The sequence below is a fragment of the Kogia breviceps genome, chromosome 3, assembly GCF_026419965.1.
Source record: "Kogia breviceps isolate mKogBre1 chromosome 3, mKogBre1 haplotype 1, whole genome shotgun sequence".
Taxonomy (NCBI): Eukaryota; Metazoa; Chordata; class Mammalia; order Artiodactyla; family Physeteridae; genus Kogia; species Kogia breviceps.
The window spans coordinates 101,450,016-101,471,072 of NC_081312.1; the positions used below are offsets into that span (position 1 = coordinate 101,450,016).

Sequence of the window (21,057 nt, forward strand, 5' to 3'; positions counted from 1 at the left end):
TATCCAATAGCATTTTTCTTATTTATGGCTTTAGTTAATTGATTGTTTCAGCTATTTCCATCTCTTTTGCTGTTTTATTTATTGAAATTAGGTTGGATTTAAATGAAATAGCTTAATCAGATTAATAAGTAATCACTGTACTTATCTATGTGATAGACTTTGCTTTGTCCTCTTGCAACATTTACTGGCATGTAAATCCAAATTGTGTTCATGTTCACTAATATCCAATACTATATAATTATAGTGCATTATTATAAAACTCAGTGAATTTGCCCAAGTGATCTAACTCTGTTCAAAAATTGAATCTCCTTCATTAACATATTACTTATGTGTTACTTAAGATATTTCTTGCACTTGATAATATTCTGACTGTACTTCCAAGGGGCATTATTGCAGTCACCTCAGTGTATGGTGATAATCACTTTTCTTTTTTTTTTTTTTGGCTGCTCCATGCAGCTTGTGGGATCTCAGTTCCCCGACCAGGGATCAGACCAGGGCCCTTGGTAGTGAAAGCATGGAGTCCTAACCACTGGACTGCCAGGGAATTCCCAGATGATCACATTTTAGAAATACCATGTGGTGGCACTGGGAAAGTTTGATTGGAGAGACCAGAGGCACAGTGCTAAAGGAGATAAGCCATAATTGGGGCAAGAACAAAGGCAGTATCAATGGGAACTGATGTGACAGATTTAGGAACCAGAATTCTACCTTAATCATCTCTACATTCTAGCCCCATACCTGTACATAGCTGGTACTCCGTAATTTTTTTTTAAGTAAATGAAGGTAGACCTTAACAAGACTTAATAATGAGTTATTGTTGAAGCAGTCGAAGAGGGGAGGAATCTGGAATTTCCCTTGATCTTTGGCTTGAGTCGCCTTTGAACAGTAGTGACATTCACTGCCATAGAGAGGGCAGGAGAGGCAGGGCACCCATGCAGCAGTGCACCTGCTACCTGCTGAATGAGTGACATGGCCCAGCAGAACACTGTCCACCATGGACGTGCCAGTCTTGAAAGCAGAGACCTACATAGAAAGGAATGGGGAAGGAAAACTACAAACTTCTCTTCCTCTTTCTTGGGTATGGGACCAGCATAAGACCATAGTGTGAGATAGACAAGGCTTCCTCCTCTCCTCTTTCTTTGCTGCTTCTCTTTTTTTAAAATTTATTTAATTTATTTACTTTTGTTTGCTTTGGGTCTTCGTTGCTGCTCATGGGCTTTACTCTAGTTGCGGCGAGCAGGGGCTACTCTTCGTTGTGGTGTGCGGGCTTCTCACTGTGGTGGCTTTTCTTGTTGAGGAGCGCAGGCTCTAGGCACGCAGGCTTCAGTAGCTGCCGCGCGTGGGCTCAGTAATTATGGCTCGTGGTCTCCAGAGCACAGGCTCAGTAGTTGTGGCGCACGGACTTAGTTGCTCCGTGACATGTGGGATCTTCCCAGACCAGGTCTCGAACCCGTGTCCCCTGCATTGGCAGGCGGATTCTTAACTGCTGAGCCACCAGGGAAGTCCCTCTTTGCTGCTTCTCTTAACTTATGTTATCGTCCTCTCTGAGACCGCAGGTTTTCCTATCTCTGTCACCACCTTCTCAACTAATGAATAGTTGCAGGAGGGGAGGTCAACAGCAATAATGCTTTCACTCTCTTTGAGCATCCCAGTCTCTACAATTACACATCTCCTCTCCTGGCTTCAGAAATCTTATTTCCTCAACTGTGTCACCCTGGAGATGGCAGGAAAACAGCCTCATTAAATGCATCCATACTACTGTGTAAATGACTGACAGATCCCCTTAATTACTCTCTAGCTAATTATTTGAATTTCCAAAGGAGGCTGCTCCTTTCCATACTCCACCAAAGTGAGAGCTCCCGTCAACCCTTGTTGAGATAGGGGCCGTGAAGTGGAGAGTTTTTCCGTCACCATTCAAGCAAGCCAGGTCCTGCCCTGGAGTTTTGCTCTGGGGCCATCTCTCCTCCACTAGTCCTGTTTTCATAGGATTTTTGCTTCCTGCATTCTGAGTTACCCTGTTTCCTAGGACAGCAGAAGTGCCATGCTGCTCTGGTCCTATTGGGAAGTGTGGCTGGTCTAGGGCAGCATGTCCCTACTGGGAAGGGAACAGCCCAGAGACCACACTCAGTGGTGATGTTTCCTTACCGCCTGAGGTTGAGAGGCTCACCCACCAGCAGCAGGGCTCTCCCCTGCCACATGTACATGTGTGGTTAATGCCCCCTCTTCTTTCACAGCTCCAGAATGTCCAATGTGTATCTGGCACTGTGCTGGTCACTTCACAAACACCAGCCCCTCGTCTTTGTAACAGTCTATGAGAGAGCATCCTTATGCCCATTGTATAGATGGGGAAATTAAGACTCAGAGAGAGAAAGAAATTTATTCAAGGCCTCACAGCTAGGAATTGTGGAAGAGCTCAGATTCAGGCCTAGGTCGGGCCGCCTCCAGAACCCATGCCCTGTCTGCTGTCACGTGGCCTCTGGGATGGCGGTTTAGACACAGGCAGCTTTTGGATGGGAAGACTGAGAACCCAGGAAACATGTTGGGGTTTCTATTAAAATATTAATCATGCAATTCCCTGAACAGGGATAAACAAAACAATATATCACAAGGCAGAAGAGAAAGAGCTTGTTGTAATTCCTAGAGGGGATGTTCTTTTACGGTTCCCCATTGCCTCCTATTTAAAGTCCAAACTCATTTGTTTAGAATTGATTATGGAAACCTTTGGAGAATCTTAATAAGTTAAAAGGGGGAGGGAGGAAGAGAAAGAGGTAACTACTATCAGTCTAGACTTTTTCCTTTCCTTCCTGCTGTCTCTATAATCATCTAAAACAGAAGGAACAACACTTAGTGTTACAAAGTGTGCTTTTCTTATAATAGGAGGTCATGAATGTCTTTCCAAAAAATAGATAGTTTTGAATTTTCAGGCAGCTGCATCTGTTGATAGTATGATTTCTTTCACTTCTTCAGTGGTTATAAGGTCTTTACTGTCATGAGAGTAAATAGTCAACTATTATATCTCCATGGTGTTATTTTTCATATTTAACTCTGATTCATCAAAAATATATCTTGGTGTAGTATATGAAGCACAGCTCTAACTTGATTTATTTCCCCCCTCCGTAGCCAGTTTTCATGATCTAATTGTTGAAAATCCTTTAATGTCCATTAGTTTGGGATGCTTTCTTTATTATATAAAATATTACATTCTGATAGATGCCAGGGCCTCTTTCAGGACTATCTGGTCTGTTGTGCTGATCTTTCTCTTGACTATTAGACTGGTATATACACTTTTAATAATGGTAGTTCTATAATGTTGTCAGTGGCAGAGAAAATCCCCTTCCTTACACTGATTTTTCAAAAAATTTCCTAGCTATTTGATCTGTTTACTCCTTTGTGTGAAATTTATTCTTTTTTCTTTTTTTGCATCATGTGAAATTTAGAATCAGTTGGTTAAGTTTTAAAATCTCATTTGTAATTTGGCTCAAATTGCTTTAAACCTTTATATTAACTTGAGGAAAATTAATATTATACTATTTAGTCTCTCCAGTCAAGACCTTGATACACTTTTCTGTTTTTAGACTTTCTCTCTTAGTGGGTTTTTGTCATTTACTCCATATAAGTTCTATGTATTTCTTGCTAGGATTATGTGTAGGTATTTTTTTAAGCATTTTTAAAATTGCTGTTGTGAATGAGAACATGGAAAATTTTTCCGTATTTCTTTTCATTTGCTTTGCTGGAATAGAATTAAGCTGTTTTCTTCTCTTAATTCTGGTATAATCCAGCCACTTTGCTGAGCAACTTCTTATTGATTCCGTGGTGTTTTAGTTCATTCTTTCGAGTGTTCCAGAAGCAAATAAGTGCCCTTTTGCTTTCCAGAGCTACTACACCTCTGTCTGTGTTAGTCTGGGTCCTTGTCATGGAGCTCCTTGTGGGTAGGTGCCCACCTCACCTCTGTCTCCCCCAAAAGTGCCAAGCACACAGTGGGTGCTCAGTAAGCGTCCTTTGAATGAGGGTGAAGAAACCATAGGCCAAGGAGGTCATCCTTGGTCTTGGGTGGCAGGCCCACAATGGGTCATTCTGATTCAGGGTTTGCACCTCAGTCTTATCAGAAAGTTGGGGGCTTTGGACCCCAGGGCGTCTGACGCAGGCCTCTCAACAGAGACCTGAAGCCAATTGTCTCCTTCCATCCAGAGGGGCAGAGGTGGCTGGTTTCCCTGGGGAGACCCCATTTGGGGCAGAAGGGGCTTAAGAAGAGGACCCAGCAGAGACTGTGGTCCCCCCAGCAAGTCTTGCTCTCCCTCCAGCCAGGCCACCCTAGGGGTCCCATTCCCAGGCCCGGAGCACTCTTTCTAAGGAAGGGTCACTCACCTCGGTCTCAGCCCCTCTCCCATGGATCCAAAGCTAGGAAAATGACAACTGGTTCTAGTTCTCCCTTTATTTCTATAGCCTATCTAATTGCCCACATCTAGTAGAATTCTGTTCTTTAATTAAAAACATAGCTAATATCAATACATTCACAAGGTTCAAACATGAGAGCAACCTAAAAGGCATAAAGTGAAATGCCTCACTCTACCTCTTCCCTGCCCCATCCTGTAAATACTTTTATTAATTTGTATCCTTCCAAGGTTTCTTTATTCAAATGCAATCAAATATGAATATATTCTTATTTTTCTCCATTCTTACACAAAAGGCAGCGTCCTATAATGCACTTGTGTTTTTTTTTTTTTTTTTGGCTGCGTTGGGTCTTTGTTGATGCGCGTGGGCTTTCTCTAGTTGCGGCGAGCGGGGGCTACTCTTCATTGTGGTGCTCAGGCATCTCATTGCGGTGGCTTCTCTTGTTGCGGGGAATGGGCTCTATGCGCACAGGCTTCAGTAATTGTGGTGTACGGGCTCTAGGGCGCACGGGCTTTAGTAGTTGTGGCATGCAGTCTCAGTAGTTGTGGCGCCCGGGCTTAGTTGCTCCATGGCATGTGGGATCTTCCCGGCCCAGGGATCGAACCGATGTCCCCTGCATTGGCAGGCAGATTCTTAACCACTGTGCCACCAGGGGAGGTCCCCTATAATACACTTCTACGCCTTGATTTTTTTACTTAAAATATACATTGTTATAATTGAACACATTATATGGTAGTCACTGTTCTAACCTTTTATATATATTAACTCATCGAATCCTCCTAATACTCCTATTATTATCCTTATTTTGCCAGAGAGATTTTTCCATATATAATAGGAATAATATATATAATATATATATATATTATATATATAATAATATATATAATCATATATAATGAACTTCCTCAGGTTTTTTCAGCTGCATAGTACTACATTGTATGGGTGCATTGTAATTTATGTAACTCATTGCCTAGTGATGGGCACTTAGGTTGTTTCTATTCTTTGCTATTATGGACTGTGTTACCTTGTACAAATGTCATTTTTCATGTATGGAGATAGAGCTGTAGAAAAGATATCTAGAAGGGAGAGTGCTGGGTCAAAGGATAAATACATTTGTAATTTTGATGAATACTGCCAAATTGTCCTCTGTAGAGTTATTCATTCCTTTCACAATTGCTTAACATTTCTCATTAGTAGTGTCTAATTAGGGAGCACTAATATTTCAGGCAATTATAATCATAGTCTTTTTCAAAAACATTCATGTAGGGTTTACCTCATTTGATCCTCTCCAGCACTCCCATATGAGGTAGGAATTATCTCTATTTTACAGGTAAGAAAACTGAGGTGCAGAGAGGTTAAATGACCTGCCAAGGAAGGGCACAGAGCTGAGGTCAGATCCACATCTGCCCAGCTTTTTTCTCTGCTCCACCTGCCACTTACCACAGCCACCGGCCCTGCCTCTGGGTGATGTGGGTCTCTGTTACTTAGATCCGATTTCCTGAGGCTGGAGGAGCTCAAGGCTCATGACCCAGTGGCAATCCCCATCCCACTTTCCACATACTTTTCTGTCTCCAGAAAAGCTTTGCTAGCGTGGCATAAGTCTCCTGTGTTTGAGCAGGAGGGTCAAGCCCTGGGACCTTACCACCTTGGGTGACTTGGGAAGGTTGAGAGCTGGCAAACTGAGGACTAGTACCTGGTATCAAGATTTTAGAATTGGGTCGGCCAGCAGGCTCTCTGCTGGCAGTTCTGGGACAAGTTGATCTCAGTAATTAAGGCCAAAGTGGTCCCAGCTAAAATCCTTTCTCCTGGCCTCAGGTGGGCTAACTTATTATTTTCATTGCTGGTGAGAGTAAATTACAGCAGTATTTTTAGGGAAGTAACTAATATTTTTCCTGGTAATATTTGAAGAAGCAGCACTGCAGTGTTTCAGAGCATGGACTCTGAGCCAGGCTGCTTGGGTTTTTATATTAGTTTCCTGTTGCTGCTGTAACATTTACCACAGATTTAGGGACCTAAACCATTAGAGATATATCGTTTTGTACCTCTGGAGGTCAGAAGTCTGAAATGGGTCTCACTGAGCAAAAATCAAGACGTCAGTAGGGCTGTGTTCCTTCTGGAGGCTCTTGAGGAGAATCCATTTTCTTGCCTTTTCCAGCTTCTAGAGGCTGCCTGCATTCTGTATTTCATGATCCCCTTCCATCTTCAAAGCCAGCAGGATAGTGTCACTGTGACCTCTACTTCCATCATCACCTCTCCCTTCTCTCACTCTCCTGCCTCCTGCCTCTTTCCTTTGTGAGGACTCTTGTGGTTAAATTGGGGCCACCCAGATAATCCAGAATAATCTTCCCATCTCAAGATCCTTAATGTAATCACACCTGTCAAGTCTCTTTTGCCATGTAAGGTACCATATTCAGGTTCCAGGAATTAGTACTTGGATGGGGGCCATTATTCTGCCTACTACAATTTGCATCTGGACTCTACCACTTACTAATTATGTGTGACCTTGGACAAGTTATTGTACCTCTTGCTCAGTTTCTCCATCCTTAAAATAGGGATAATAATAATCCCCACTCCATAGGATTGTTAGAAGGATTAAATGAGTTGATATTTGTCAAATGCTTATAATAGCGTCTGACACATAGTAAATGCTATGGAAGTGTCTGCTGGCTAAAATGTATTAAATAAATAAAAATATACATACTCTTTGATCTAGCAATCCTATTATTTTGTAATGTATTTCATAGAAACAAAAGGATGCATGCATTAGGCTACAGAAAGCATTGTGCATATTGGGGGAAAATGCACAAACAGGAAATCACTGGAATGTCCATTAACAGGATGAATGAATCAGTGTGGTCCATCTGGAGTGTAAAGAAGCTATTAACGAGAATACTTCAGATCCATACTTGTAGACCTAGAGGAGTGTCCTGAACAAAAGTTCAATTAAAGGAGGAAGTTACAAAGGTTTAGCATGCTCTTATTTTTTTTAAGAACATCAACCTGCCCAAAACTGTTGTAGATATTTGAGCCAATTATTTAAACTCTGAATGTCTTGGTTTCTTTATCTGTCAAATGAGGATAACAGTAATTCTCCCTTAAGAAACCCTAGGGAGGATTAAGTGGAATGAAATGTATCAAGTCCTTAGAATTCTGCTAGCAGCAGCACAGTCTGGATATTTATGTAAAGCTGTTTGAATAGAGAGAGGTGTGAAGGATGCACCCAGGGTGCTCACCTGGTTGCCTCCGAGGTGGGGAAAGGAAATTCAGAAACGCTGGGAAGAGATGATTAACTTTCTTGTTGTACGTCTTTGCATTGTTTCACGGATGGAGGCTAGCTATTATTAGTTTAGTAACTTTTGATGTTCTAATACGTTTTATTGGTAGTTTGGATACTATCACCATAACCACAAACACTGAATTGAGAAAAGCACGAATGTAGAAACATACCATGATTCAAAGTTTTGTAATTTTTGACGAGGAATTTAATAACGAATATAAAGAGGAAAAAAGCAGGCGAGCCCTAAATCAGACCAGCCTTAATGTGTCCGCAGCATCTACTGCCGAGGCTGCTCCAAGCCGCTGTGCTGCTCGTGCGCGCTCCTGGATAGGGGCCACAGCGAGCTCAAGTGCGACATCAGGACGGAGATCCAGCAGCGGCAGGAGGAGCTGGACGTCATGACCCAGGACCTGCAGGAGCAGGACCGCACCTTTGGCGCGGCGCAGGCGCAAATGAGCTTGGCCATCAGCCAGCTGGGCCGCGTGCGCACGGACATCGAGGAGCTGATCCGCGCGCGCGTGCGCCAGGTGGTGGAGCACGTGCTGCAGCGGGAGCGCCAACTGCTGGAGGAGGTGAATGCACGGTACCAGCGCAATTACGAAGAGATAGCAGGCCAACTGGGCCGCCTGGATGCTGTGCTGCAGCGCATCCGTACGGGCAGCGTGCTTGTGCAGAGAATGAAGCTCTATGCTTCCGACCAGGAGGTGCTGGACATGCACGGCTTCCTGCGCAAGGCACTCCACCAGCTGCGCCAGGAGGAGCCCCAGAACCTGCGATCTGCCGTGCGCACGGACAGCTTTGACGAATTCAAGGTGCGCCTGCAGGATCTCGTCTCTTGTATCACCCAGGGCACAGGTAAGCCACCCTCATGGCTGGCCTGTTTGCCGTTTAAGGGCTTGGGCCTTGCCGCTGCCCCTTAGGAAAGGTGGGGTGGAGAAGATCAGTTCCATATGACAGAAAAGGAAACTGTGGGGTTTTTATTAAGTCTCTTGGGTTTGATCACATCATAGGTTACAGGGTGCAGGATAAATCTGGGGGAGAGGAGGCACTGACACGAGGCTGCAGCCACCCAGAGGGGTCACGTTTGACTGATTTACAAGGCCCTATGGATTAGCTGCGATCTTGTGACCCCAGAGGAAGTTAAGAAACGACAAAGCTGAGAACCAGACCCTGTATCATTTTAGCCCCAGAGGGACCAACCACTTCAGTAGGTTCTCTTAAGCCACCTGTGTCCAGCAACAGAGAAGTTAACTGGAACATGAGGTATGGGCAGAGGGGCTGAAAACCACTCCCCCTATCCCCTGTGGTTGGGTGCTTACCCAGAACCATGCTAGGGCTCAGTGGAGGAGGACTTTTTCCCCTGGGATGGCCCGCCATCTGAACCAGCTGCCAACCTTTATGGGCCCTGCCTTGTACTGGGCACTTGGGAAGTATGGAGACAGCACACCAGTTCCTAACCTGGAGTTGTCCAGTTCAACTGGGAGACAAGGTTGGGGCACATTACATAGCTGAGGAATGAGACAGTGCTTGGCTCTGCAATACAAATCCAGGAGTTGCAGCACCTTTATAGGAGCTGGAGGTATCAGGGGGGTTGGGGTGCACAAGAGGGCCTCCAGGGTGGGGAGGCTTTAATGGCTCTTTGACAAAATCTCTAAGCTGGACTCTGAGTTCTGGTCAGCTGGTGTGAGGACGCCCTTACTGGGTAAGGGGAGGGAGGCTTACAGAATCCGAAGGTTCTCAGGTAGGTGCCAGTAATGGAGGCCTTGCTCACTCCTGCCCTTGGAGGTAGTGGACATGGGCTTATAAAAGTGCAGTACTAGAGTGGGCATGGACTTGTGCCTTCTCCACCTAGGTGGTGACTGTTACCCCATGTACAGGAAATGACCTGCATAGAGTTTAAACAGCTTGCCTTGGGTGTTGTAACCGGGAAGTGGCAGAGAAAGGAGTTATTTTATTCTGAAGTATGAGAGATTTAGATTTAATAAAAACGGGGTGCAGGTCAGAAGAGTATCACGGAGCTCTCACCATGCGGAGAAATCAGTGAGCAGTAACGGTGTTAGGATTGTCCATGCTTTGCCTTGGTGGTAGCCCCAAGATGGAGAGAGCTGTGCTTGGGGTTTGGAGCCAAAGACAAGCACTCTCTAGTGCTACCTCTCTCTTCCTTCTGGCCGAGTTCATGCCCATTGCAGTCAGGGAGCTTTCTTTCCAATTACAGCCTCTCCATGGAGCTTCCCCAGTGCTGCCAGAGGCCCTGGAGAATGGGGTCTCCAGGAAGAGCACCAGGGATGTTTCCTTTGTCACTGTCCGGAGACAGGATGCTTCTCACCAAGGATGTCTCTGACCTGCTTGTGACCTTCTCTGTGTTCTCCAGATGCAGCCGTTTCCAGGAGAGCCAGCCCAGAAGCTGCCCACACTCCCAGAGACACTTTTGACGTTGACCTGGTGAGATGGGCTTGAGGTCTGAAGGGGAGGTGGTATGTCCTGCCGGTCAGGTGGGTTGAGAGTTCGTTCCCCTGTGAAAGGAAGGAAACTGAGACTTGCTCTCCCTGTGTCTGCAGGCAGTAGAGGAGGGAGAGCACCTGAGAGAGGGACAGCAAGGACCTGGACTGGAGCCTTCAGTGGGAGGGAACAAAGGAAGGGCTGGCTGGCTGGCTCTGGGCTCCTAAATGCCAGAGTAGCTCTTGATGGGTTCAGGAGGGGTTAGGCCCAGGGATGGACAGGAGATAAAGGAGGTGGTGGCTGGTAGGCAGGCCCTTGATAGATGTGGCAGATGACCTTCCCCTCCGTGTGCCCCACCCCAGGTATGTGGACCTTCCTCTCGTCTCCCCCCACACATGGATCTTGGAGACAAATGAAGAATGGGGCCAGGAGTCAGACAGTGATCACAGCAGCCTGGGTTCTATCGGTGTGATTTCAGGGCCAGCATAGTTCCAAGAACCATAGTTTTCAGGGTTTGGAAGTGCCCACACTCCCTCTAATGTTGGCATTACCTCTGCAGCACCCCTGACCTGTGGCTGTCCAGCTATCATGCACACCCTCCAGGGACAGGAAGCTCACTCATTCTTGAGGCAGCCACTCCCATCTCTGGACTGCTCTGACTTAGAGTGCATCCCTGGGTGGAAATGCAACGGCATCCCTTTAACCTGTCCTCTTGGGTGCTTGCATGCATGGCTCCTCTCTGCCAGGATAGGCTTCTTCAGTTTCTTCTTGGACCGGGCATCTGGTCTGCTCCCTATCCTGGTCATCCAGGTGTACGTGCCTATTGAGGATCTGGGCCCAGGACTGACTGGTCCTCCATGGAAAGCAAGTCTTATGGTGAGGGTGTTCAGCCTTTCTAGCTTTGCCATGGCATGGCCTACAGGAGAGAGAGATTGCTGTAGGCTGAGGCAGTCAGGAGAGGCTTCCTGTTAGGAGGCAGAACTTAGGATCTGAGAGTTTCAAAGCTAGGAGAGATCTTGGATTCTAACCTTCTCTTGTACAGAGGATGAAGCTAAGGCTCCCAGAGAGAGTGTGACTTAACCTGAGGCCACACAGCAAGCTAAGGGCAGGACTTGAAGCCACTTCCTAACTGCCTTGGGTACCGCATTCCCATATACCTATATACAAAAGTTAAAAACACCAGGGGGAAACCTCCCTGGTGGTCCAGTGGTAAAGACTCCACACTTCCACTACAGGGGGTGCAAGTTCGATCCCTGGTTGGGGAACTAAGATTGCATGTGCCTCGCAGCACACCCTAAAAAAAATAAATATAAATAAAATAAGATGGTGCATTAAAAAAAAAGAAAAACAATAAAAATAAATAAATAAAACAAAAATCATTTTAAAAAATAAAACAAAAAAACACCAGGGGAGTTCTCTGGTGATCTAGTGGTTAGGATTCCAGGCTTTCACTGCCATGGCCTGGGGTCAACATCCCGCAAGCCACATGGTGCAGCCAAAGAAAAAAAAGTTGAAAAAGGACATTTTAGCCCATTTTTTTAACATGAAAAAACACATTTTATTGCACTTAAGTTATAAGAAAATAAAATTTCTAAGTGAATCAAACCATAGATACAATCCCTTTAAAGGTTGTTTTCCTCCATCATGTCAGGTTGTTACATAAAATTAACCAACTTGAATCTGATTGTTTTAAATCAGACTATAAATAAAACAAACAAAAAAATAAACCGGAAGAGGGAAAAAAAGATCACCTAGGATAGTGTTAAACCACTTTCACAGTTCAGCTTGAGTTGCGGCTCTTGGAGAATGAGGCAAACCATTTGACTTTTTCATTCATTTTGCTTGTTTGCGTGTGACACCTTTGCTACAAAAACTGGATAGTTTCTGCTTTGTCAGTTACTCAGAGCAATAAAACTGTAACAGTTGTTTTCCCAAATACCCCAAATACTGTCAAACACTAAGACTGACCAGCAACTTTATTTTAATTTTGTTTTATATATATGTATATATATTTTTTAATTTATATATTTATTTTTGGCTGTGTTGGGTCTTCGTTTCTGTGCGAGGGCTTTCTCCAGTTGCGGCAAGCGGCGGCCACTCTTCATCGCGGTGCACAGGCCTCTCACTGTCACGGCCTCTCCTGTTGTGGAGCGCAGGCTCCAGACGCGCAGACTCAGTAGTTGTGGCTCACGGGCTTAGTTGCTCCGTGGCATGTGGGATCTTCCCAGACCAGGGCTCAAACCCATGTCCCCTGCATTGGCAGGCAGATTCTTAACCACTGCGCCACCAGGGAAGCCCTGTTTTATATATTTTTAAAATATTTTGTGAGTTTTATTATGTATGTTCATCCATTCACCACAGCCCTCAAAAAGAAAAGTTTCTCTGCAGAACAGGCGGCAACAGCTCTGTTCCAAGGAATGTGTTTTAATTTTTGCCCAGATAAAAGAAAATAAGCTTTGCACACACTCTCAGTTCTTTACTTGCAGGCATACTTCACTCCTTATTTTCTGAAACTCTCCCATTCTCAGCCTCTTAGAGGCACAGATGGTTCAAGTTTCAGTTAGCCCATTTTTTGGATAAGCAATACAATCACATGGTCAGAAATAAAAACCTAAAAGTAATAATGTCTTTCTCCCACCTTGTCCCCTGTCTGTCCAGTTCTTATACCCATATTCCTATCTTTAATTTTTACATATCCTTCCAAAATTTCTTTATGTAATTACAAGCAAATATGACTATATATATTTGCTTTCCACTTTTTTTTTCTTTTTTGTACAAAAGTAGTGTGGTACCACATATACATAGTATTGTGCCCTAGGCATAGTAGTATTGGGGAATTCTTTTTTTTAAATTTTATTTTATTATTTTATTTTATTTTTTGGCTGCGTTGGGTCTTCATTGCTGCGCATGGGCTTTTCTCTGGTTGCGGTGAGTGGGGGCTACTCTTCTTTGCAGTGCGTGGGCTTCTCATTGCAGTGGCTTCTCTTGTTGCAGAGCATGGGCTCTAGGGCACGGGCTTCAGTAGTTGTGGCGCACGGGCTTAGTTGCTCCACGGCATGTGGGATCTTCTTGGACCAGGGCTCGAACCCGTGTCCTCTGCATTGGCAGGCGGATTCTTAACCACTGTACCACCAGGGAAGCCCCAGTATTTGGGAATTCTTACCTTATCAGTAGACAGGGAGCTTCCTGATGCCTTTTTGCATCTGCACAGTGGTCCATTAAGTGGATGTAGCGTGGTTTATTTTTAGCTGACTCCTTGGCTATTTAGGTTGTTTTGGCATTACAAACAGTGCTAGAATGAAAAATGTCCCCAAAGAAATCATATGAATGATAGTTGAAAGTGCCCTGGGTCCACAGATTGCACTGTCTTCCAGGTGCCAGTTGCTGGTTAATGAACAGCAAGAGAGCCCATACTCTCTTGTGTGAATAAGGTCTAGGCATTTTGCCAGGTCTTGTCTTGTGACCTCTCACTACCAGTTACTAAGCAGTTTGAACTTGGAGCCTCAGAAGAATCCTCTTCCTGCAAAGTCTCTTGCTTTCACTTTGGTAATAGGCTTGGGGGTGAGGGTGGATGGAGCTGGGGAATGGAAGTGGGTCACATACCATGCGTGCAAAGGACAGGTGTGGCCACTTGAGGGTGGCAGGCATGGTCTGGTTGTGCCAGAAGAAAGGCAACTCTTAGACCCACATTTCTGCCTTAGGAGGCAGGAACTGGGCTTCTAGGGCCAACACTCATCCCTCTTGAAACTGCTGGTGTACTTTCATCGCCACCCTGTGCCTGTAGGCAGAGAGGATGAAAAACACCAACAGGCTTAACTAGGAGCACTTGGGTGGGACAGTGGCTTGGACATTTTCCCTCCTCTATTTCTCATAGGCTCTTTTTGCAATGACGTCACAATACAATGGAAAAAAAATAAATTGTTTTAAAACTGTAAAACAATTATAAATCAGTCATCATGATTTTTTTTCTTTATTGAGCCCTCATGTGTGTCCCCTGCTTCATTAACATTGCAGGGGGTGTCAGGGAGGATGGGACAGAGGCGGAGAGGAGCCCAGCCCTGTCTTAGGGAAGTTCACAGCCCAGGTCGAAAGAGGTTCTCTTATATGCCAGCAGTTTGAAGAGACACACATGAAGGATAGACCAGGACCTTTTCAACTCTTTCATTTTTAATGGTGATCAAATACATACAACATAAAATTTGCCTAGAAGTGGAATTGCTGGATCATATACTAATTCTGTTTTTAATTTTTGAGGAAACGCCATACAGTTTTCTGTAGTGGCTGCGTCATATTCTGCATTACCACCGACAGTGCACAGCGGTTCCAATTTCTCTACATTTCTCATTCACACTTTTTTTTTAATAGTGGCCATCTTAATGAATGTGAAGTGGTTTAAACTTTCTTGACCATCACCCACTGTAAAAAACATATTTTACATGTAACCTACAGGGTATACACATGCACATACCTGTGGCTAAAACAGAAGTTTTGCAAAACAAATTATGCTTATAAACATGGGAGGTACTCTAATTTTCTGTTCTGTACTATTCTATGTAATACAAAAAAATGCTAGTCGTGACATTGCTTTCATGATCCACTCATGGGTCACAACTGCAGTTTGCAGAACACTGGCACAGAGAGTACTGTGGAGATTGTGTACTTTCCCTAGAGGCCTGGGAAAATATGACCTGGGAGATCATCCCCTCTCCCCTTCCCACACACAGGTGCGCTCTCTGATCCAGCTCTCCTCCCTTTCTGTAAAGATGTTGAGAAAAAGAAACCCGGTGGGCTTCCCTGGTGGCGCAGTGGTTAAGAATCCGCCTGCCAGTGCAGGGGACACGGGTTCGAGCCCTGGTCCGGGAAGATCCCACATGCCATGGAGCAACTAAGCCCATGTGCCACAACTACTGCGCCTGCACTCTAGAGCCCGCGAGCCACAACTACTGAGCCCATGTGCCACAACTACGGAAGCCCGCGTGCCTAGAGCCCGTGCTCTGCAACAAGAGGAGCCACCGCAGTGAGAAGCCCGTGCACCTCAACAAAGAGTAGCCCCTGCTCACCACAACTAGAGAAAGCCCGCGCACAGCAACGAAGACCCAACACAGCCAAAAATAAATAAATAAATAAATTTATAAAAATAAAAATAAAGGAAAGAAACCCGGGAAGCAAAGAGGAGGAAAGGAAATCAGTCCATTATAGCCAATGATTTGGGAGCCCACATTTCACATGAAAGCACTCAATACCAAGAAGAGCCCCACCTCAGGGTCCAGGTCCCCAGCACATGGCCTGTCGTGCAGGGCTTTCCCTGCCTTCCCCAGCCTGGGCTCAGCCAGGTAATCCCTGCTGTTCACGCCGTGAGGGTGGGCCTGACCATGTCCCCCACCACACGGGAGGGACAGAGCTTGTCCTGAGGAAAGCACTTCCCTGGCCTCATCCTCTTACAGCCCAGTGCCTGGCTTTTCTCTGCTCAACCCAGAGCCCCCTCCAGCTGTGTGGGAATCCCCTTCCTTCACTGGGTGGATGGACCTCAGGCTCCTGATGGATGGTCATCCACTGAGCGCACAGGGGCTGTGAGGTGCCAAGAGGTCAGGATTGCAGGCAGGAGTGGCAGGCCAGGGCCCCTGGATTGAGCCCCAGAGTCTGGGCCTCCCCTTTCAGAGGGACACTCCCCACGTCACCCACTTGGTTTCAGCAAGAGGTCCAGCTTATTCCTCAGTGTCACACGGTAGAGAAGGATGGTGCAGAGGGATGTTAAAGGATACAGTGGGTGCAGGAAGGGAACTTTTATTTCAAAAACACGATTCAAGCCCTGGTCCAGGCTCTTATTAGGTATGTGACCTTAGGAAATCACTTCACCTCTTTGTGCCTCGGTTTCCTTCTCTGTAGATTGGCCATAATCGTAATATAGTACCATCCTCTTTTTTTAAACTATAATTTTATTGTAAAATTCACATAAGAAAATTCACCATTTTAACTATTTTAAAGTGTACTATCCAGTGACATTTAGTACACTCACAGTCTGGTACAAGCATCCCACCTCTAGTTCCAGAGTACTTTCATTACCACAAAAGGAAACCCAGTACCCATGAAGCAGTCACTCCTCACTTCCCCTCCCCCAGCCCCTGGCAACCACCAATCTGCTGTCTCGGTGCATTGGCACTTCTGAATATTTCATATAAATGGAATCATACAGTATGTATTCTTCTCTGGCTGGCTTTTCACTTAGCCTGATGTGTTCAAGGTTCATCCACGTTGTGTGTGTCAGAACTTTATTCCTTTTTATGGCTGGATAATATTCCCCTGAATGGCTATCCCTCATTTTGTTTATCCATTCATCAGCTGATGGACATTTGGGTTGTTTCCACCTTTTGGCTATTGTGAACAGGTGACAGGGAGGCCAGTGTCAGCTCAGTGGAAGGATTTCCTCCCTGTTATGACTTTGCAGCTGGAGATGAACTGCTTCCATTAGTAGTGAGCACTTTGTCCCTGGAGTTGTCTAGGCTGGGCCTGTTGTCAAGAGAGCCTTGAGTCGTTGGGCAGTGTGATCCCTGAGGTCATCTTCCAGCCCCGTTAGGATGCACAGGCATTGAAGTGGTCCTTGGATGCCAGCACCTCAGGGTCACAAGGGGGTGAAGTCATGGAGGCTGTGGGGAGGACTTCTGGTCCCTAATAGGCTCTGGGCTTTGGACTGGGCAGCCTGCACCTGTTTCTGGGTGAGGCCTTGGGGACTGGGCTGACCCCAGGCCTGGGGACCTGGCCCTGGTCCTGCTGCCTGGTCATTTCTGACTACCCTCATTTCCTGACTTTGCAGCCAGAGGAGGCACAGAGGGCCCAGGTGCAGGGCCCAGGATTGGCTGTGGTACAGCCGGTGCCAGGGGCACACCCCGTGCCAGTGTACGCCTACTCCATCAAAGACCCCTCCTGCAGAGAGGTAAGGTTCTCCCCCGCCCTCCCCTCCCCTCCCCTCCCCTCCCGAGGGCCCAGATCCTCCTAGGCAGTAAGAGGTGGAGCTGAAGTGAGAATCCAGACCTCAGTAGGCACCTACTCTATGCTCTCCCTGCTCTTGGTTGCCCTGTCAGGACGCTCCTCTCCAAGCATGAGCCCCTCCCAGGGCAGTCAGAGGCCAGCAGAGGTCGGTGGTCAGTGGTCACCAGCAGGGCCAGTGTGCCTGCTGACCTGGGAGGGCATCCTGTATAGAGAGGCGTGATCCGCATGGCAGCTAACAGAGGGAACAGCAGAAGCAAAGGGCACGGGGGGCGCAGGTTCCTGCCACCCAGGTCTGGTCTCTGCCCGCTGCCCCAGTGGGAGGCTCCTGACCCTACCCTGTGACTCTCCGCTGCACAGGAGGTCTCCAACACAGCCACACCACAGAAGAGGAAGTCCTGCCAGACTGAGTGCCCCAGGAAGGTCATCAAGATGGAGTCTGAGGAGGAGAAAGAGTCAAGGTTGGCTCGGAGCTCCCCTGAGCAGCCCAGGCCCAGCACCTCCAAGGCAGTCTCGCCACCCCACCTGGACAGGTCCCCCAGCCCCAAGATCCCTGTCATAGGAAATGAGACCTTCCTGCCCGACAGCAACCATGCGACGAGCGACCCTGGGGAGGCAGGTAGGGAGGTGGGTGGACAGCAGAGGCTGAGGCCTGCACGCTGTCCTCCAGGGGCTGGGTGGGACCCCTCTTCTGCATCCTGACCCTACCCACGGAGCCCAAAGCCAACAGCATTCCCTGCGTGTCCTACCCTCAGCTGCCACCAAACGGGGAAGGGAAAGCCCAGGGTTTGTCTGGCAGATGAGAGTGGATAGTTTAGCCTGTGCTTTTCTGGGATGCCAGTGTGATGAGCATGATGGGCCCAAAGACCACATCTCCTTAGTTCCTTCCCCTAACAGTCTTCACACTCTTACAGAACCCAGCACTGTGCCTCCGCACGGGGTGGGTCTCCCCAAGAAATGTTTGTTGGTGGGTGCCTGGCATGTGCCCAGGGAGGACTTGGGTAAAGTCCACACCCATCGGTTCCCAAATTTTTCTGCCACCTGCCTAAGGTACCTCATTTGTCCTAGATACCTTTTATGGCCCCTGCCAGAGAGGGAGTCCTTTCCTGTGAGTTGAGGTCAACCCATAGAATTCTGGAATGTTCAAGACAGTTCTTCCTGGATCTGTTTTACCCAGAGTCCAGCTTTATTTTCATTCTAGGTCCCACACTGACCCCTGTCCCTGGTCACACTGAACCCCGACCCTGGTCACACACTCAGCCGTGACTGATAATCCTTGCTCACAAATACTGTTGGTAATCAGAAGGTTTTGATTAACCTAGATAAAGTATCTTTTTTAAAAATTAATTACTTAAGTTGTTTATTTATTTATTGGCTGCTTTGGGTCTTTGTTGCTGTGCACGGGCTTTCTCTAGTTGCGGCAAGCGGGGGCTACTCTTTGTTCCGGTGCGCGGGCTTCTCATTGCAGTGGCTTCTCGTTGCAGAGCACGGGCTCTAGGTGCACGGGCTTCAGTAGTTGTGGCACACGGGCTTAGTTGCTCCGGGGCATGTGGGATCTTCTCGGACCAGGGCTCAAACCCGTGTCCCCTGCATTGGCAGGCAGATTCTTAACCACTGCGCCACCAGGGAAGCCCGATAAAGTATCTTTTAACTCAAAACATCTCGTGGCTCACGGAGCTGAGAAGTGGAACAAACCAGGGTGCTGCTTTAGGATGGCAAAAGGTTGCAAACTAGGTGGTGCTTGTCACGCCCCCTCCACAGGTAGTAAATTCTGAATCACTCCAGGGCCAACAGCTGAATTAAGTGTTCACAGGCAAGGCACAGTAGGCAGTGATGGAAAGCCACCTTGAATAACCCCTCTGCACAAGCAGATCCCCACTGGCACACACGCTGAACGTTCACATCCCCCCTTGCAGGGCACACGTCACCCACCCAGTCCACTGTCCTGCAGGGATTCCCACGGGAGAACAACCTGAGCCCCATCCACGGGCATCCCTGGCAGGCCCTAACATTGTCTCCCCTACCCCGTTTCAGAGGAGCGCGTCGTGGTGATCAGCAGCTCGGAAGACTCAGATGCCGAAAACTCGGTGAGTGGCTCAGAAGTTCGGCCTAGGAATCCTGCCTCCCCCCATTCCAGGTCCCAGGGGGCGCAGCCACAGCAGGTGACTCTCAGACTCGCCTTGCGCCTGGGGAATTTACCAGCAAGGCAGTGAGTCCTGAGCTGTCCAGAGGATAGTCTCCAAATGCCAGCTGTGGTCTGGATCACCCCAACCCTCCCTCCATACCAGGGCAGGAGGCTTCAGTAATCACATGTACTCTTCTGAAAAGCTGGGAGAGGACTTCCTTCCAGTGCTCTGTCTCATTTCTGGACTAGCCAATGCCTGTGTCTGGAGCTTCCTTATGCATTTTCTGCCCTCTTAAGTCCTCGGTGAGGAGGGCAGACAAGCGTTCATTCCCTGGTTAATGGCAGCTTTTGAGGGCTCTCTGGGGGTGTGAGGGCGCAGGGCAGCCCCGTGCAGGGCCCAAACAAGCACGTGGTGACTCCATGTAAGAAGAACTTCTTTAAAGCCATCCCACAATGGAACAAGTGACCTTACGGGTTGTGACCCTTCTGTCCCTGGAGGTTTGTTAATGGAGGCTGGGCTGTCACCTGTCCAGGGGCAAAAGGGATCGGAATAGAGTGGAAGGTTGGACTGGGTGGCCCCTGAGGTCCCTTCCAGCCCTCAGTCTGAGGTTCTGTGTTGGAAAGCGTGTGGAGCCCACGGAGACCGTCGCACCTCCCTCCTCGCCAGCCCAGCCCCCGCCGAGAGCTCGCCGAGCATCCCACCCCTGCTGGGCCTCTCGTCTGCCCCGTGGCATATGCCGACCCCCGGCTTGGCCTCCCCACCATCCCGCCGAGCAAGCTGCCGTCCCTGATGCCGAGTGTCCCGGACAGCCTGCCGCTCACCAGGAGCAAGCTGCCGTCCACCGAGGGATCAACTTCCTCTCACGCAGAGCACAAAGAAACCCGCGCCTTCGCCACATCTTACGCCTGCCCCTCAGAGTGTATTGTGCCCCCATGTGGACTTGTTCTCTCTCCCAAGGGCCGGTCCAGGCCACCACCCCGGCCACCACCGGGACTCCCAGCCAAGCTGCCGGTCCCCAAGAGTGTCCCACCCGCCTCAAAAGGGCCGACGGCCAACCCCGCCGGGCGGGACAAGCAGCTCGATCCCGTGGCCGCTCCCTCCGGGGCTCCCCGCATGTGGCCCAGTGGCTCAACAACTTCTTTTCCCTTCCTATCTCCTCTGTGGCTCCCCAGCTTGATGCCTCTGTCATGGGGGGGCTCGGGGGAGGCAGAGCACCCCAGCCTCTTGGAGCAGGCGTCTCCCCTAGGGACTCTGGCAGAGCCCCCGTGGAGAATCCCCAAGTCCAGGTCCCACTGGAAGTCCCTCCAAATGTATTCCCACCTCCCCACCCTCCAAAGAGGCCTCCCACCAGCACGGGCCCCCCGCAGACAAGCCTCTGAGAGCCCCAAGTGCCTCCCTCCTCTACAGCCCTGACCCTGGTCACCTTCCTCTTATAACCTTGTGGCCAGCATACCCCCTCTGCTCCCCAAGCCCCCTCCACCCTGCTACCCAGCCCAGCCCACGCACCTAAAGGCCCTACACATAGTAGGCATCCAATACATCATCAGAGAGTGAAGAAGGGAATGAATGGCTCCATGGACCTCTGAGCAAAGAGACAAGTCCTCCCCAGCCAGGGGGACGTGACTGAGATTCAGGCCCTTGTTCCTCACATCCTCGGGCCTCTTTGCCCAAGACAAGGAAGCTTCTCTCACCCTTTGCACCTCCCACTGCCCCATCCCCCCCACCCCAAGCCTTCCTACTGGGCCTCTGCCAGGATGTAAGCCCACGAGGGCAGGGACTGTGTCACTCCCAGGCCCTGGCAAGTGCGGCTGCTCAATAAATACTTGTTGAACGATCACC

General features: G+C 48.2%; 1 protein-coding gene and 1 long non-coding RNA gene across 9 annotated transcripts in view; one reads left to right on the forward strand and one right to left on the reverse strand.

Moving 5' to 3' along the window:
- Positions 1-21,057, forward strand: part of PML (PML nuclear body scaffold) — a 43,748-nt gene that overhangs the window by 11,984 nt on the left and 10,707 nt on the right. For 2 of the 8 annotated variants that reach the window (XM_059058629.2, XM_059058632.2), the window contains exons 3-7: positions 7,944-8,524; positions 10,041-10,111; positions 16,920-17,039; positions 17,453-17,711; positions 19,127-19,179. In XM_059058629.2, coding sequence (XP_058914612.1) covers positions 7,944-8,524; positions 10,041-10,111; positions 16,920-17,039; positions 17,453-17,711; positions 19,127-19,179 — 1,084 coding nt within the window. Of the gene's footprint in view, positions 1-7,943; positions 8,525-10,040; positions 10,112-16,919; positions 17,040-17,452; positions 17,712-17,742; positions 17,754-19,126; positions 19,180-19,841; positions 21,056-21,057 lie in introns of those variants that run through there. The other 6 variants (XM_059058630.2, XM_059058631.2, XM_059058641.2 and 3 more) reach the window with 6 other exon arrangements.
- Positions 9,585-21,057, reverse strand: part of LOC136793824 (uncharacterized) — a 36,320-nt gene continuing 24,847 nt past the window's right edge. Inside the window, exon 2 of the long non-coding RNA XR_010839711.1 lies at positions 9,585-10,182. This is a non-coding gene — a long non-coding RNA (uncharacterized lncRNA). The remainder of the gene's footprint in view (positions 10,183-21,057) is intronic.